We start from the raw sequence: 19,598 nt of genomic DNA, 5'->3' as shown, positions 1-19,598 counted from the left end.
TATATAATTAAAAAATATAAGCCTGTAGTTTAATTAAACCTAGTTTTTAAAATAAATAATTTAAACATCATTAAAAAATAAACTTTAATTTTCTATATTTCTCTTTCTCTCTGTATTTGTATATCTTTTACTGTGGTAAAAGCACCTAAGATGAAATATATTCTCTTAACAAACTTTTAAATGTATAATATTGTACTGTTAACTATAGGCTCAACGTTGAAAAACACATCTGTAGAACCTATTTCTCTCTCACAGCTGAAGCTTTTTGCCTGAAAATGGTCCAGCAGGATATTATAGCAAATTAAGAACATGGGTTGTGAAATCACACTGCCTGGGTTTTAACCTTGGTTCCAGTGCTTACTAGCTGACTGACTGAGCAAGTTACATAACCTCACCTCAGTTTTTAATTCAGCGAAGCAGGCATAATAATGGTACATACCTTGCAGGGCAGTTGTAAGCATAAAATGAATTGATATGGGCAAAGCACTTAAAATAGAATATAGTATATAGTTAGAGTTTATTAAATGTTAGACACTACCACTTAAATACATAATTTTCAACCTCAAGGAATTTATAATTCCACAAAGTGATAACTCCGCTTTGGGAGACAATATTAACACGTGGAAAAATTGGTGAAAACATTAAGTACTATGCAGTATGGTAGAGGCTATAAATACATAAGACATGAAAAAAAAGCAAATTTATGGTGGGCTTGCAAGTAATTGAAGATTTTATGGTATGTTGCTGTATGGGAGGAAGTGGGACTATGATTGGAAATGACAACATAGACAAAAGCCTGGAAGAAATAAATAACCCACAAGATTCTTTGATGTGGAGTAGGATTTAACTATGGCTATTTTTTTGTTCAAATTCTTTCAAATCTGAGAATTTATGTAGTAAATATGACTCAGTAATTTTAAGTAACAGAAGTACCACTATATACTTAAAAATTATATCTTGTTACATATTTTTAAAAACTTTAACATTCCTGATCTCATTTGAGTTTCACAAATGCCCTATAAAAATGCAAGATAAGTATTATTATTACCATTTTACAAATGAGGAAGCTGAGGATTAGAGTTTATGTCATTTGCTTAGAATTACATAACTAGTAAGCAATAGAGACCAGGTTAGCATCCAGGTCTTCTGGATTCCAATCTAGTGCTCTTCTACCATACTATGCTACTTGCTGAATAGCAGAAGTCCCAGTAAATGAGAAATGAGGATTGAATTTTGTGATAAATATTATGTTTGATCTTTGTCTCCGGCAAGGGAAAAATAGTATAGGGTAAGAGTATAGGGATGGCCAGGTCACAGGTATATTAAAAGTAAGTGGGCACAAGCTATTACTATGCCTTAGAAGTCTTTTCTGTTTATGTTTTGTAATTTTTTCCCCAAGGGACTACAACATTAGAAATGAAATAGAAATAATGTACCCATGGCAGATTCAGATAGAAAATTTTCCCAAAGCTTTCTTTTTTCTTTATAGTTATCATTTATTTCCTTTGAGGTAATGTACCTCTTGAAAGGCAAAGCTAAAGGACACACTACACTGCAGCAAAAACTTGTCCACGAATATTATATTTCAGCCCTAGATGAGTTGTTGTGACTGTTTAAAGATCAAAGTGTCCACTGTAATATAAAAGTCACTGTAAATATATCCATGATATTCCTGTCAACATACCAATAAAAAGTGATAAAACGATAATAAAACTTATAGTGAACTTTCAGCCATAATGCATATCATAGAGGAAAATCTCTTACATAAAGTTGTTGAATACATATACATAAATGTATGCACTTCTTAAAATAATTTGTAACATGAACATTCACAATTTTCTTCATCAATCCCTTGTAGTTTATTTTGATCCCAGCAATTGGCATATAGAAAAGTAGATTCCTTTTCCTTTCCTCTTCTTCAGATAAATTTTTAATTACTTCTGTTTATATAAGGGACTGCCAGTTGTCTGGCTTCTTAAGGAAGAATTTTATGTCATGGATGGAGAGAATTCTCTACAGGAACCTCACTGAGCAGCTAAAACTCCACTATTCAATTTTGGGAGCCTGAGGCAAAGGCAGAAGAAAACTGGAGACAAACTGGCTTTTGACCAGATTTCTCCTGTTTCCATATTGAACATTGTATGGTGCCTTTAGGATCATTTAGCTGAATACTAGTCTGTTCTACCATTTTTACATTCTCTTTTGGAAGAAATGGCCCTAATTTGCCCAGCCAATCAGTACTACAAAGAAAGCTGACAGTACATTTTATTTAGCTTCTGAGTCATCTCCAGTTCTTATCCGATGGCATGCCTGCAAAGGAATATGTTAGAATGATTGAAAACTCTTTGCCAATTTTATATCTATTTTTATATTTTGTAACTTTTAGCTTACATATATTTTATATTGACTAATTCTATGTATTTTATCTTTTGTAAAGCTTTTATTTGAAAAGGAAAACTTTAATATAAGACATATTTTATAGTGCAAACATACAAATATTCTCCAAATTCTGGTAAGTGGTCAAAATTATTTATAATTTAGTTCATAGTTGTGGACTGAATTTTTAGCACTTAAAATATCTATAAATATCTAATCATGTGAATGCAAAAATGAGATAGATTTGTAAACCCAAATAGTTAAGTATTTGTAAAATATTAATGAAAAATTGTATTTTTTTGTAAATGATTTGGCAAAATATTTATTTGGGAAACTATTTTCATTGGATTGGACTGGAAATGGGTTTAAACTATACTTTACATATTTCTTCTCCTTTTTCTGGCAAAGAGACCTTCTTTCTGGGTACATAAGTCACGCTGGACAAAGAATGCTTTCTAAATGTAGACAGCCTTTTCCTAAAGTTACCTCCAGAAAAGAAATATAGGAGAGGGTCAAAGCAACAATTTGATGCAGCCAGAGACAAGGTTATGACCACGGACTTCTGCATTCTAAGGACAGAATCACAGGGTTTAGTTTCATTGTGTAAAAAATGAAGGTGAATGGTACGTTGAATATGATATGGCATGAAACTGACTAAAAAGGCAGTGGTCACGACCACGATCATTCCTACAGCCTTTTTACGACTTGGCAGATTTTTTTTCATTGATTTTTTTAGTAAGGTCAAAATGATCATTGTGTAACAGACAATTATAATAACAAAAGGGATGATAAAGCCAACAAACAATGACACATAATGCAAGACCAAAACATGATTTTTAGTTTGATTGTCTTGTGGGGGCTCAAAACACTTGGTATTATTTTTCTCATCTTTTTGTGGTTTAGCCATTAGAAACGGAGAACTGATCAAAATCACAAAAATCCAAATACCTACACACACAAACCTGGCTTTTTTCTGAGTAACCAAATTAATGTTCTGGACTGGAAAAACAATTGCAATGCACCGGAAAAAGCTCATAGCTGTCATAAAGAAGATGCTACAATAGAGGTTGACATACAAAGCATAGGTGCTGAGGCGGCATAAGAAGTCACCAAAGAACCAAATGCCTTTGTGAACATAGTAGACCACACGGAGAGGCAGTGTGCACACACAAAGTAGATCTGCTACTGCTAAATTAATCATGTATACTTGGAAGGCTGACTTCTCATGATAGGTTTTTATGAGGACATAGAGCACAAAGCCATTGCCAAAGAAGCCTACAACAGAGATCATAGAGTACAAAGTGGAATACACTTGATTGCGGAAGTCATCAATAGTGTCGTGGCATGTGGCAGAAGATACTGTCACATTTGCGGTTTCATCCATGTTTCTCTAGGAATGTCTGCTTTGTGCCTACAATAAATAAAAAAAAATTTGTCAATTTTAACTAGACCATAAATTACAGGAAGTACTAATGTTTCATTTCATAGTGTCACTATGTATACTTTTTGGCCACAGCAGCAAGCAAGAGTAGTGAGGCATTGAAGAGGGATTCAGCTGTACCTTACCCTCTGGAGAAGAGTTTGCATCCTACAGGCATCCAAAAACATTTTTTGTCCTTTCCTTCCCATGTTTTTCTGATGGACTTCCTCTAAATCTTCAAGACCTAGGTAAAACAGCCCTCCTGTATTTTGAATCATATTACTCTAGTTTAATTTGGTAGGTTATCCTTTCAAATGAACTTGTTTTTCTATTAGAGAAAAGCTTTAAGATAGCAGTTTCACATGTATGAATGTATCTATATCTATATCTGTCTATTTATTGGAAAATCTCTGAAATATTTTAGAGAATAAAATCTGGATGAAAATGCTTGGTTCCCTCAGGAAGAGGACTTCCTTGGTAATATCTGTTGAGTGCCGCCCACACCTGTGGAAAATAATCTAATTTGCTGTTAATGAAACTCCCTCCCCTGGGGGAGAGTATTAATCTAGAACATGGTTGACTCCACCTATAACTGCAGAACTCCATGGCAAAAGAAACCTTAGAAGCCATATAGTTGTTTTAATGATGAGAAAAATGTTCCAGAGTGATAAAATACACTTCTAAAATCTGCACCAGTATTTAAATCTCTGAAGAAAGATGTAGTATAAGTAGTTGGAATATACTTGTCGGGTGAGAAAAATGTTGTAGCCATTCATTCTTGTTCTCTTTCTAAACTTTATAGACTTTACTGTTTAGCAATATATAGTTATTTCTCTTATAGGAAGAATTTCTCTTGTAGTTGATACTTGCTCTAGTCTATTTCAGCTATGTCACTGAGGGCAGTCAATAAGTTCTGATCAGAGAAGGCTTGAGGTGAGATATTGTAGTGTAGAATTAGTGATGTCTCTCATGTTTCTCTAGATTATCCTCTTTTATTCTTTACAAAGGTTGAAGGGGCTCAATATGTAACATGTCAGATAATCTTTGATTGAAGTCTGATGTTGGCCTTTTACACAACTCCTGCTCCCTTGTAAGAGAGGTGTTGGGGTTTGTAAGGTGGGAAGACTGCTTGAGTATGCAAAAACTGCCAGCCATGAAGGGGACTGATCTTTACTAGGGATACAGAAACAGATAGCTATGGTAGTTGTTGCAGGTAGGATATAACTTCCCAGGTTTACTACTGCTAACAATTATATTTGCTGTTGAGGATGCAGTGTCCATCCGTCTAGCCATCCCAGCAAGTTGTTCCATTTTTCCCCTTTCATTAAAAAATGCCATTTGTATTATTGTTACCAAGAACCTTTGGTATAAGATAAAAATTGGATGGATTATCTGAGCCAAGATGGCCAATTATATGCAGTCAGAAAGAGCTTCTTCCACCAAAAGACCAGACTGTGAAGAAGATTGGCACACTCCAAATTGATCCTTGTAAAAAAGGCATTGAAAGTGGACAGATGGAGGATGGAGACCCTGGGCTGAAAGGGGAGGAAGCTGAGAACACTGCACAGGGGTACCAAGTACTAGGACTCATTCCTGGCCCAGAGCAGCTCCTGGGGAAGAGATGAGTGAAACAGGCATGGAGTGCCGCAAGGACATGCGGGCCATGGACATTTGGAATCTTAACTGCAGGAGACCCCATGTTCTCCATGGACATTTGAGCTAGCAGGGAGAACTGCTCAGAGAGTTGGCAGAGACAGAAATCCAGCCTTCACAGAGCCCAGAGTATTTGGCACCAGAATGACTATAGTGGAGCATGGCCATGGTTACACATACCCCAAGGATCGCCATACTCCTATAAGTAGCTTCATCCTTTGTTGACTGCCAGACCTGGACAGAGCAGGGCTATCTTGCTCATAGGATAGCGGTAGTCTGATCTGAGGATACCCTTGTCTGCTGGACTCTCCCAGGGTCCCTGCCTGGCCACACCTGCTTGCAGCACAGCCTCAGCTGCCCAGCCAAATAACTTGCTAGCAGCCACCACCTTAGCTCTTTCACCAGATGACCCTGCATAACAGTCAGAGAGCTTTTGTAGATAGACTGCCACTAGCATGCAATTGCCTGCATCCTCTCCCCACCACTTCACCAGTACATGTGCAAAGACCCCACTGCCACCCTCCACCACCCTGAAGTGGTTTTGCTGGCAGTCCCTATTGACGTGTTGTTGTCAGTAGACTGGGAACACCTTGGTTCCTCCAGCACAGCAGGTCCTTAATCTTGAAGGACCAGCGAAAAACTGTGGACCTGGTCCCAGTCCACCAAGGTTAAAACACACAGCTCAGGAGGACGGGGCTGAAACTTGGACCCCTGAAATTATCCAGAAACAAAGTCAATTGACTAAACTTAAGTTATACCACAGTCAAACCCTCAAGGGCATCAAAGAATATAAAAGCAAAAAGCCGTATGCAAAGAAGAGCAACTTCAAACCTTAAAGGGACATCAGCCCACACAAATAAGAAAGAACCAGTGGGAGAGCTCTGACAATTCTAAAATCCAGAGTATCTTCTTATCTCCAAATGACCACACTGGCTCCTGAGGAATGACTCTTAACCAGATTGAAATAGTTGAAATGACAGACATAGAATTAAAAAATCTGTGTGGCAACAAAACTCATTGAAATTCAGGAGCAAGCTGCAACAGAATTCAAGCTAATGAATCCAATAAAATGATACAAGAAAAAAAATGATACAAGAGCTAAAAGATAAAATAGCCATTTTAAGAAAGAAGCAAACTGATCTTCTGGAGCTGAAAAACTCTCTTTAAGAATGTCATAATGCAAATGGAAATATTAACAGCAGAACAGACCAAGGTGAGGAAAGAATCTCAGAGCTCAAAGATCAGTTCTCAGAAATAACTCAGTCAGACAAAAATAAAGAAAAAAATAAAGAACAAAACCTCTGAGAAATATGGGATTATGTAAATAGACTGAACCCATGACTCATTGTCATCCCAGAAAGACAGGGAGAGAGAGCAAGCAACATGGAAAACATCAGGAACACAAGTCCATTCACAATAGCCACAAAAAGAGTAAAATTCGTGGGAATACAGCTAGCAAGGGAGGTGGAAGATCTCTACAATGAGAATTACAAAACACTGCTCAAAGAAACCAGATATGACATAAACAAATAGAAATACATTTTGTGCTCCTGGAGGGGAAAAATCAATATTGTTAAAATGGCCATACTGCCCATTTACAGATTTAATGATATTCCTATGAAACTACCAACATCACTTTTCACAGAATTAAGAAAATCACTTCCAAAATTCATATGGCACTAGAAAAGAGCCTGAACACCCAAAGCAAACTAAGCAAAAAGAACAAAGCTGGAGGCATCACACTACTTTAAACTACAGTACAAAGCTAGAGTAACAAAACAGCATAATGCGGGTATAAAAATAGACACATAGACCAATGACACAGAATAGGGATTCCAGAAATAAATCTGCACACCTACAACCATCTGATATTCAACAAAGTCAATAATAACAAGCCATGGAGAAGGGACTTCCTATTCAAAAAATGGTGCTGTGATAACTGGCTAGTGCCATATGCAGAAGATTGAATCTGGACCACATCCTTTCACCATCTACAAAAATAAACTCAAGATGAATGAAAGACTTAAGCATAAGACCTAAAAGTATAAAAACCCTACAAGAAAACTTACGAAATACCATTCTTGACACAGTACCTAGCAAAGATTTCACGAAGAAAATATCAAAAGCAATTGCAGCAAAAGCAAAAATTAACAATTGGGATCTAATTATACTAAAGAGCTTCCACACAGCAAAAGGAGCTATCAACAGAGCAAACAGACAACCTATAGAATGGGAGAAAATATTTGCAAACTATACATCCAACAAAGGTCTAATATCCAGAATCTATAAGAAAATTAAATCAACATTCTGAAAACAACCCTGTTAAAAAATGGGCAATGGACATGAACAGACACTTCTCAAAACAAGACATAGATGCAGCCAACAAACATATGAAAAAATGCTCAACGTAACTATTCAGAGAAATGCAAGTCAAAACCACAGTGAGATGGTAATCTCACACCAGTGAAAATGGCTGTTATTCAAAAGTAACAAAAGTAATAGATGTCGGTGAGGTTGTGAAAAGGGAACACTTACACATTGCTGGTGGGAATGTGAGTTAGTTCAGCTACTATGGAAAGCAGTTTGGAGATTTCTGAAAAGACTTAAAACAGAACTACCATTTTACCCAAACAATCCCATTATTGGGTAAATACCCACAGGTATATAAATTGTTTTTCTATAAAGACGCATATACTCATGTGTTCATTGCAGCACAATTCACAATAGTAAAAACATGGAATCAACTCAGATGCTCATCCATGGTGGACTGATAAAGAAAATATGGTATGTATACACTATTTGATACTAGGCAGCCATAAAAAAGCATTAAATAATGTCCTTGGCTGCAACATTTATGCAGTTGGAGGCCATTATCCTAAGGAAATTAATGCAGGACCAGAAAATCAAATACTGCATGTTCTCATTTGTAAATGGGAGCTAAACATTGGGTATATATGGACATAAAGATGGGAACATATATATTGGAGACTATCATAGGAGGTAGGGTGGAAGGGAGAGGATCGTGGACTGAAAAACTACCTATTGGGCACTATACTCACTACCTCAGTGATGGAACCATTCATACCCCAATCCTTAGCATCACACAATATACCCATGTAACAAACCTGCACATGTAGCCCCTGAATCCTCCCCAACCCCCAAAATTGAAGAACAATCATGCTGAAGCCATAGAGAAAAATGTGACGCCTATTTCAAACTCCTGCTTTATTTCTCAGTTTGCTTTCTAGTTACTTGGCTCATTCACCATTGGTTGTGAACTCAGGTGCAGTTGTGGAAGAAAAAAAAAAACTGCCTAAAGTTAACCTTTTCCTTAGTTCCATGTCAAGTGTTTTTTTCTAAACTAAGCAGTATTATCTTGTAATACACTAGATAGTGCTGTTGAAAATTTTGGTAATAACCCATTTCAGCTTTTTTGAGATATAATTGACAAATAGAAATTGCATATTCTAAGGTGTACAATGTAATGATTTCATGTAAGTATACACTGTGAAATCATTTCTCTAACAAAGTTAATCAACACATCCATTATGTCATATACCATTTGTGTGTGTGTGTTGGGTGGGTGGGTGGCGGGGAGGGGTAAGAATGCTTAAGATCTACTTTCTTTTTTTTTCACTTCTATTTTAGGTTCAGGGGTACATGTGCAGGTTTGTTATATAGGTAAACTTGTGTCATGTGCTTTTTTTTTTTATCTATACAATCATTTGTTGTACAGATTATTTCATCACCTAGGTGTTAAGCCTAGTACACATTACTTATTTTTTCTTATCCTCTCCTGCCTCACAGCCTCCACCCTCAGGTAGGTCCCAGTGTCTGTTGTTTTCCTCTTTGTGTCCATGTGTTCTTATCATTTAGTTCCCACTTATAAGTGAGAACATGTGGTATTTGGTTTTCTGTTTCTGTGTTAGTTTGCTAAGGATAATGGCCTCCAGCTCCATCCATGTTCCTGCAAAGGACATAATGCCATTCTTTTATATGGCTGCATAGTATTCCATGGTGCATACATACTACAATTTCTTTATCCAGTCTTCTATTCAGGGACATTTAGGTTGATTCCATGTCTTTGCTATTGTGACTAGTGCTGCAGTGAACATATGCATACACACATCTTTATGGTAGAATGATTTATATTCCTTTGGGTATATACCCAGTAACAGAATTTCTGGGTGGAATGACAGTTCTGTTTTTAGCTCTTTGAGGAATTGCCACACTGCTTTCTACAATGGGTGACCTAATTTACACTCCCACCAACAGTGTATAAGTGTTTTTTTCTCTACAATCTCACCAGCACCTGTTATGTTTTATTATGTTTTATTTATTTATTTTTTTTGAGACAGGGTCTCACTCTGTCACCTAGGCTGGAGTGCAATGGCATAATCTCGGCTCACTGCAATCTCCACTTCCCGAGTTCAAGCTATTCTCCCACCTCAACCTCACGAATAACTGGGATTATAGGCGTTTGCCATCATGCCCGGCTAATTTTTGTATTTTTTTGGTAGAGACCAGATTTCACCATGTTGGCCATGCTGGTGTTGAACTCCTGACCTCTGGTGATTTGCCTGCCTTGGTCTCCCAAAGTGCTGGGATTACAGGTGTCAGCCACCATGCCTGGCCTGCCTTATGTTTTGATTTTTAAATAATAGCCATTTGAACTGGTGTGCGAAGGTATTTCATTGTGGTTTTGAAATAAGATCTTCATTATCAAATTTCAAGTAAATAATAGAATAATTTCAAGTAAATAATATAATATTAACTATAACCACCATACTGTACATTAACTCCTCAGAACTTGTTCATATTATAGATGAGCCACACTTGAAAGGTATTAGATAATTACCAGCAGGCCTTCCCACCACTATCAACTTTCAATCTACCTTGCTACAAACCCTTTCTGGAATAATTCTTTACACATTGTAGCTTTCAATTATGACATGTCTTCCTTAAAATCTTCAGTGATTTAGAATGCCTTCAGAATAACATCTAGACTTCCTGGCCTGATATTTAAGGCTCTCTATAGTCTGGGTGCAATTTACCTTTCCAAGTTTCTCTCTCACTGCTCTCTTTTGTACACTGTATAGTTAGAAGAAACAACTATTTCAGTATACCAGTGATATGTGCCATAAGCTTACCCACTTGGCTGTCTTTTTTCACTGTCTTTTTTCTTCTTGAATGGCCTTTCCTCCTTCCTGAAATGCCCTTTCCTCCTTTGCATATACAAAAACTACTCATCATTCAGCTCAAATTACACTTTCTTGAGTAAGTCTTCCCTCAGCCTCTATCTGAAGTAATTTCTATCTTTGATGAACTTCTAGAGGAACTTAAATCAATCTTGCAAATCAATGATTTGTATAAATATCTTATCTCCCAGACTATCTGGTTGATATATAAAAAAGCAGCCCACACAGGGCCTAGCACATATGTACCTTGCCCATAAGTGCTCAGTAAGTGTTGAGTGAATACTAAATTAATGATAGGGCAAGTTTAACATTTGAAAGTATTATTTGTCATTTAAAACCATTTAGAGTTATCTTCTCATTCCAATATAAATTAAAATCTTTCCAATGTCAGAGTCCGAAGTTGCTGTGTAAGTAAAGTTGCTTCCCAATATATCAAGGAAAGTACTAAGTCACAAGGCTAACCATAATGTTAAAAAGCACAAATAATGTCAGTTGTGGTGGCACATGCCTGTAATCCCGGCTACTCAAGAGGCTGAGGCAGGAGGATTGCTTGAGCTCAGGAGTTTGAGATAAGCCTGGGCAAAACAGTGAGACCTTGTATCTAAAAAGTAAAAAAATCCCTCCCATATCATTGATATAGACTAATCATTTGTCCATTACATGTTAAAATTAAGTTTGAAATTCTCACATCTTTGAAAGATGCTAAATAAAACTGATAAATAACTATAAAAATATACAAAGAAGCAGATGGTCTCTAGTCTCATTAATAACGTCCCAGTCCTTGCAGACCAAAATAAACTTTTCTAAAAATCTAAATATTTAGATTCAGTTGTCTATTTATAATGAAGTCAACAATTTGTATTAAGCCATAAAAAGAAGATTGTAAAGCTTTCAAGCAAGTGGTGAATCCTAGAGTGGTAAAGATCATTTAGTACAAGCCACTCTTTTCACAGATTATGGCTTTACTTGGCTGAAACAGCATTTAATTTGCTTTTTAGAATTTACTGTGATCCCCCAATAATGTTACCCTCCACTAGATGAATACAGAGAGTTTCTTTGGAAATCTAAGGTATTTTAGACCTCATCCCTGCCTTCAAGCAGCTCATATTCTAGTGGGGGATAGGAATGATAACTTAGAAGTGTGAAGAGGTTACAATACAGCATTGTAAAAGCCGTCTTAGCAGAAAACAAATGGGTTAATAAAAGCTAGCAACAAACATAAATAGAACTGATTTTATTTCCGTGAGAATAATGAAGTAAGTTACTTTGTTAAGATAATTGCAAGTTGAAAAAGCAAAGTTCATTTGGAAAATTCAGGTATACCTCTTTCTGGCACTGGAGTACCTTCACAAATGTTCCTTCTTATGGTGATCAATGCTTTTTATGGTGTAATATCAGAGGAAGCCCACGCTGAAATCATAAGATTGAAAAGGAAGTTAACAACTGTAGAAGCAGTCCGGAAGGGTCATGAGAACTTAGCAGCCTTATTTATAGATCCAGAGTGTGTAATGGGGCATCAAAGCTTTACTGACAGATTTAGGGCTAGTCACTGAATTCTGTGTCTCCTTCTTTTTTCTCCATCTGTTTTTACATTCCCAGGGGGAAACTTGGAATACAGACAAGGGCTGGTCACAGATATTTGCTGCTGTGTGCTTGTAGCTTCTCTATCTAAAATGAACACACTATTATAAAATATTCCTCTCTCTATGAAACCAGGGTATTTCGTCTATCTTCTCTTCTAAACACTTGGTTATAAAGTTAAGAGGGGAAGTAATTTGGAACTTTACATCCAGGGATCTAGATTGCTACGAATAGGTGTTAGAACATTAAAAATATCAAGTGTATCTGTCTGGGATGGCTTAGAAATAGTTTTCCTTAAAGGACGAATGGCTTAAAGAACCTTGCACTCTTCTCCTTATAAACTATAATAGCATGTAATGCTTATATCACTAATTTGGCATATCTTATATACTTTTGGAGATCAACTTTTTATATAGTTAACTTTTCATAAGCATATATCACTTCTCTTCAATTAAATTATACTCAATAATCTAAGAAAGTATAACAAATCTCCAAGAAATGAACAGAGATGGGCTTTCTTGAAGGAGGAGCAACCTGAATGCTTTTCTTCTAAGTTTTTCTTGTCCTATGGCAACTTTAATTCCTGCCTGCAAGGCCTCCAGAGCCTAGCTACTATTCCTTTATCCGTGGTCCAAGCGCTAACAAAATAAACACTTTCCTTCAGTTTGTTTGTTTGTTTATTTATTTATTTATTTGAGACAGAGTCTCACTCTGCCCAGGCTGGAGTGACTGGAGTGCAGTGGCATGATCTCTGCTGACTCTAACGTCCGCCTCCCAGATTCAAGCAATTCTCTTGCCTCAGCCTCCTGAGTAGCTGGGATTGCAGGCATGCACCAACACACCCAGCTAATTTTTGTATTTTTAGTAGAGATGGGGTTTCACCATGTTGGCCAGGCTGGTCTCAAACTCCCGACCTCAGGTAATCTGCTCGCCTCAGCCTCCCAAAGTGCTGAGACTACAGGCATGAGCAACCACATCCGGCCCCTTCAGTTTATTCTTAATCAGTAGAAATAGGCTGGAACTTTCTAAAGGAACTCTACTAAAAAAAAAGAAAATCAAAAGGAAAATAAAAGAAATGCAAAAATGAAAAATATAGTCTAGTTTTAAAAGTAGAAACCTGAACCTACTGCTGCAATATTGCCATTTGAACCCCCATTGTACTCAGATAATCATTTCTTAGATCTTCTCCACTTTCTTCTCCCTCTCCAAATTGTTCCTTCTTCTCTAGGTAAGAAGTTGACATATGTAACCTACTACACTCTGGGTAAAGTGTGTGTTGCTGGTGCAAAATTACTCAGAGTTGTCTTTTATATTTTGTCAATCAGGCAATAAACATATTTTTTAAGTTTGTTTAGCTTGTCCTGGGTCTCCGTACATTAATAAAAATCTAGTGACTGAATGTTGAATGTATAAAAATCCTTTCTGATCCTGAAATTATATGACTCTACTCATCTGTGAAGAAAATTAACTTGGCTCTGTCCTGGTTTTGTGTTTAGACAAAGCTTTTTTTTCCCCTAGTGTGGGACAAGAAAGAAAGTTTATGAATTTCTAAGACCCACCTATGAGAAATTTAATATTACCAGCTTAATGCACTATCTGGTTATCCATTTCCATAGTGACTGTGCAATTACAATTTAGTCCAATCTTCACATACACAAGTGAGTAAATGTCACATTGTCTGGGCAACAATGTAGTATTTTTCAAGTTCAGGATTCTGAAGGGTCTTTTATGGTTCCTTTATGAATTAGCCTTGCACGTAGTAGGCACTCAATACTTTCACTCCTTCCTTCTCTTTCCTTTTCAGTTCCTTGAGGACTCTTGTCTCTGACAGGAGCTCTGCCAATATTGGGCTCTACCATTGTTATCTGGGTGATAGGGAGGGTAAAGGTGAGTTAATGAAGTCAAATGTGGTTGTATGATTTTGATTTTAATTGTTTAATTCAAGAGCTACTCAGGTCTTTTATTCAGCTCATGTTATGACCAATTCAGTTCAGGTTAACAAATATTTAAGGAGCCCCTATTTTTATAAGGAAGAGGATACGTTTTCTGCATCAGCCCTTAGCATCTATTGAACCTATAACCTGGTCAAGCTCTAGTGTACAAGGTAAATAAGAGAGCCCAGAGGTTTTCTAAGAATATCAGACCCCAGGTTAGTTGTGTAATCCTAGTGCTTCGGGAGGGTGAGATGGGAGGATGGCTTGAGGTCAGAAGTTCGAGACAAGCATGGGCAAAACAGCAAGACCACTCCTCTACAAAAAATAAAAAATTGTTGCTGAATAGGATTTCATTATATAGATATACAAATTGTTTATACACTTACTCATTGATGGACACATGAGTTGCTTTCAGGTTTTGACTACTACAAATAAAACTGCCACAAACATTTATGTACAAGTCTCTACATGGGCATGTTTTCACTTTTCTTGGGTAGCTGGATTACAAGGTAGGTGTATGTTAAACTTTTTAAAAAACTGAAAACTGCTTTTTAAGGTGGGTAATGTGGGTATACTACTTGGTATCCCCTCCATATCACCATATGCTACCACTTGGTATGGCCAGTCTTTTAAATTATATCCATCTAATACGTGTGTTGTGATATCTCATTTTGATTTTGATTTGCATTTTTCTAATGATGAATGATATTGAGCACCTTTTCATGTGCTTATTTGCCATACATATATTTCCCTTGGTGAAATGTTTATTCAAATATTTCACACATTTTTCATTAGGATGTTTATTTTCTTATTATTGTGTATGAGAGTTCTTTATATGTTCTGGACACAATACCTATATCAAATAAATGCTTTGCAAATATTTGCTACTATTTTATGGGTTGCGTTTTTACTCTCTTAACAGTGCCTTCCAAACAACAGAAGTTTTCATTGTGATGACATCCAATTTATCAACTTTTCTTTTATAGATTGTGATTTTGGTGCCATAGCTAAGAAATTTTTTCTTTACTCAAAGTCATGAGGAAGTGCTGATACATGCTGCAACATGGATCAACTCAAGAATATTTGCTAAATGGAAAAGCTATATGCAAAAGACCACATTTTGCTTATTCCATTTATCTGAAATATCCCAAAAGGACAAACCTATAGAGATAGGTGATAGCTGCCTGAATCCACACGTGGGAGCAGGGAGTGATTGCAACTGGACACAAAGGATCTTCTGGGGGGTGGTGAAAGTGTTCTAAAATTGCATTGTGGTGATGACTGCACACTTCTGGAAATTTACTATAAATAATTGAATTGTACACTTACAATAGGTGAATTTTATGATATATAAATTATACCTTGAGTTTTCGCTAAAAATGAAGAAATTATTGAAACAGTCAACAATGTGGATGAATCTCAAAACAATTATACTGAGTGAAAGAAGCCAGACAAAAAAGAATCCATACTGTGTGATTCCATTTATATAAAATTCTAGATAAACTAGTGCATAGTGATGAAGAGTAAATCAGCAGATCCCTGGGAATAGGAACAGGGTAGGAAGGGGAGAGCCCATAACTAGAGACAGGAGGGAGAAATTACAAAGGGGACACTTTGGGGTGATGGATATATTCACTATGTTGATTATGATGATGGTTTCATAAGTATATACATGTGTGAAAACTCATCAAATTGTGCACTTTAAATGTGTGCAGATTACTTCATGTTAGTTCTACCTCAGTACAGCTGCTTTTAAGGGACATGAATGGTAAGATAATTTTAAAAAATTAGTTCTCTCAGAAAAAAACAAAGAACAAAAAAAAAATGATAAAATAATTAGCCAAGTATGGTAGCATAGTGCCTGTAGTCCTAGCTACTCAGAAGGCTCAGGGGGGAGAATTGCTTGAGCCCATGAGGTCAAGGCTGCAGTGAGTCATAATTGTACCAGTGCACTCCAGCCTGGTGACAGACCAAGAGCCTGTCTCTTAAAAAAAAAAAAAAAAAAAACGGTGCCAACACATATACCATACAACTATATTGTTGCTGCAATAGAATTGTATGAACAAGAATCAATTATATACTATTGTGTTAAGTGAGGTCCAGGAACAGCTAGTGATCCAAAAGTGTCCCCAGGTAGTCCCCAGACTGGTATCTTCTACTAAATGAAATTGTAATAATACTTCTTTTTTGTTCCTAGTGAAATAGTAAGCCATTATTGATCCTTTTAACCCAATTTTACATTTCTCTCCTTTGAAATGCTACAGTATTTTGTCTGTACCTTTCTTGATAATTCCATTCATTGCTTCTCTGTGGTCATTCAATTTATGTTTTTAATTTTTTTTATTTTTCATTTCTGTGGGGACATAGTAGCTGTATATATTTATAGGGTACATGAAATGTTTTGATACAAGCATGCAATGCATAAAAATCATATCATGAAGAATAGGGTGTCTTTCCCCTCAAGCATTTGTCCTTTGTGTTACAAACAATCCAATTTTACTCTTTTTGGTTATTTAAAATGTACAAATAAGTTGTTATTCACTATAGTCACTCTGTTGTTCTGTCAAATACTGTGTCTTATTCATTCTCTCTAATTAATGTTTTTGTATCCATTAACCATCCCCACCTCCTCCCCACTACCCTTCCAAACCTCTGGTAACCACCCTTCAACTGTCTATATCCATGAATTAAATTGTTTTGGTTTTTATATCCCACAAATAAGTGAGAATATGCAATGTTTATCTTTTTTTAAATTATTCTTTAAGTTCTAGGGTACATGTGCACAACGTGCAGGTTTGTTACATAGGTATACATGTGCCATGTTGGTTCACTGCACCCATCAACTCGTCATTTACATTAGGTATTTCTCCTAATGCTATTCCTCCCCTCCCCCAGCTCCCCACCTCCTGACAGGCCCTGGTGTGTGATGTTCCTCACCCTGTGTCCAAGTGTTCAATTCCCACCTATAAGGGAGAACATGTGGTGTTTGATTTTCTGTCCTTGTGATAGTTTGCTGAGAATGATGGTTTCTGGCTTCATTCATGTCCCTGCAAAGGACATGAACTCATCCTTTTTTATGGCTGCATAGTATTCCATGGTGTATATGTGCCACATGTTCTTAATCCAGTCTGTCACTGATGGACATTTGGGTTGATTCCAAGTCTTTGCTATTGTGAATAGTGCCACAATAAACATATGTGTGGATGTGGCTGAATATGAAATTCTTGATTGAAAATTCTTTGAGAATGTTGAATATTGGTCCCCACTCTCTTCTGGCTTGCAGGGTTTCCACTGAGATCCGCTGTTAGTCTGAGGCTTCCCTTTGTGGTTAACCCGACCTTTCTCTCTGTCTGCCCTTAACATTTTTTCTTTCATTTCAACCTTGGTGAATCTGACAATTATGTGTCTTGGGGTTGCTCTTCTTGAGGAGTATCTTTGTGGTGTTCTCTGCATTTCCTGAATTTGAATGTTGGCCTGCCTTGCTAGGTTGGGGAAGTTCTCCTGGACAATATCCTTAAGAGTGTATTCCAACTTGGTTCCATTCTCCCTGTCACTTTCAGGTACACGAATCAAACGTAGATTAGGTTTTTTCACATAGTCCCATATTTCTTGGAGGCTTTGTACATTTCTTTTTACTCTTTTTTCTCTTAACTTGTCTTCTCACTTTATTTCATTAATTTGATCTTCAATCACTTATATCGTTTCTCTCACTTGATTGAATTGGCTATTGAAGCTTGTGCGTGCATCACGAAGTTCTTGTGCCAGGGTTTTCAGCTCCATCAGGTCATTTAAGTTCTTTTCTACACTATTTATTCTAGTTATCCATTCATCTAACCTTTTTTCAAGGTTTTTAGCTTCCTTGTGATGGGTTGGATCATGTTCCTTTAGCTCGGAGAATTTTGTTATTACTGACCTTCTGAAGCCTACTTCTGTTAACTCGTCAAACTCATTCCCGTCCAGCTTTGTTCAATTGCTGGCAAGGAGCTGCCTTCCTTTGGAGGAGAACAGCCCCTCTGGTTTTTAGAATTTTCAGCTTTTCTGCTCTGGTTTCGCCCCATCTTTGTGGTTGTATCTACCTTTGGTCTTTTCTTTTTTATTATACTTTAAGTTCTAGGGTACATGTGCACAATGTGCAGGTTTGTCACATATGTATACATGTGCCATGTTGGTGTGCTGTACCCATTAACTCATCATTTATATTAAGTATATCTCCGAATGCTATCCCTCCCCCCTACCCCGACCCATGACAGACCCTGGTGTGTGATATTCCCCTTCCTGTGTCCAAGTGTTCTCATTTTTCAATTCCCACCTATGAGTGAGACCATGTGTTGTTTGGTTTTCTCTCCTTGCGATAGTTCTCTGAGAATGATGGTTTCCAGCTGCATCCATGTCCCTACAAACGACATGAACTTATCCTTTTTTATGACTACATAATATTCCATGGTGTATATGTGCCACATTTTATTAATCCAGTCTGTCATTGATGTACCTTTGGGTTGGTTCCAAGTCTTTGCTGTTGTGCATAGTGTTGCAATAAACATACGTGTTCATGTGTCTTTATAGCAGCATGATTTATAATCCTTTGGGTATATACCCAGCAATGAGATGACTGGGTCAAATGGCATTTCTAGTTCTAGATCCTTGAGGAATGGTCACACTGTCTTCCACAGTGGTTGAACTAGTTTACAGTCCCACCAACAGTGTAAAACTGTTCCTATTTCTCCACATCCTCTCCAGCACCTGTTGTTTCCTGAGTTTTTAATGATCACCATTCTAACTGGTGTGAGATGGTATCTCATTGTGGTTTTGATTTGCATTTCTCTGACGGCCAGTGATGATGAGCATTTGTTCATGTGTCTGTTGGCTGTACATGTCTTCTTTTGAGAAATGTCTGTTCATATCCTTTGCCTACTTTTTGATGGGGTTGTTTTTTTCTTGTAAATTTGTTTGAGTTCTTTGTGGGTTTTGGATATTAGCCCTTTCTCAGATGGGTAGATTGCAAAAATTTTCTCCCATTCTGTAGGTTGCCTGTTGACTCTGATGGTAGTTTCTTTTGCTGTGCAGAAGCTTTTAGTTTAATTAGATCCCATTAGTCAATTTTGGCTTTTGTTGCCATTGCTTTTGGTGTTTTAGACATGAAGTCCTTGTCCATGCCTATGTTCTCAATGTTATTTTCTAGGTTTTCTTCTAGGGGTTTTATGGTTTTCTGTCTAAAATTTAAGTCTCTAATCCATGTTGAATTAATTTTTGTATAAGGCATAAGGAAAGGATCCAATTTCAGCTTTCTACACATGGTTAGCCAGTTTTCCCAGCACCATTTATTAAATAGGGAATCCTTTCCCCATTTCTTGTTTTTGTCATGTTTGTCAAAGATCAGATGGTTGTAGATGTGTGATATTATTTCTGAGGACTCTGTTCTGTTCCATTGGTCTATAT

At 36.9% G+C, this 19,598-nt stretch overlaps 1 protein-coding gene across 3 annotated transcripts in view; it reads right to left on the bottom strand.

Moving 5' to 3' along the window:
* Positions 1-1,475: 1,475 nt before the first annotated feature.
* CYSLTR1 (cysteinyl leukotriene receptor 1) overlaps positions 1,476-19,598 on the bottom strand; it is a 77,168-nt gene continuing 59,045 nt past the window's right edge. For 2 of the 3 annotated variants that reach the window (XM_011976897.1, XM_011976896.1), the window contains 2 exons: positions 11,971-12,057; positions 1,476-3,787 (listed from right to left, as the gene is read on the bottom strand). In XM_011976897.1, coding sequence (XP_011832287.1) covers positions 2,747-3,760 — 1,014 coding nt within the window. In that variant the 5' untranslated portion in view covers positions 3,761-3,787; positions 11,971-12,057 and the 3' untranslated portion in view covers positions 1,476-2,746. The remainder of the gene's footprint in view (positions 3,788-11,970; positions 12,058-19,598) is intronic. The other variant, XM_011976898.1, reaches the window with a different exon arrangement.

The sequence above is a fragment of the Mandrillus leucophaeus genome, unplaced genomic scaffold (assembly GCF_000951045.1).
Source record: "Mandrillus leucophaeus isolate KB7577 unplaced genomic scaffold, Mleu.le_1.0 Scaffold1703, whole genome shotgun sequence".
NCBI lineage: Eukaryota > Metazoa > Chordata > Mammalia > Primates > Cercopithecidae > Mandrillus > Mandrillus leucophaeus.
The sequence above is the reverse complement of the archived record's forward strand: the minus strand, read 5'-3'. Positions and strand labels throughout refer to the sequence as shown.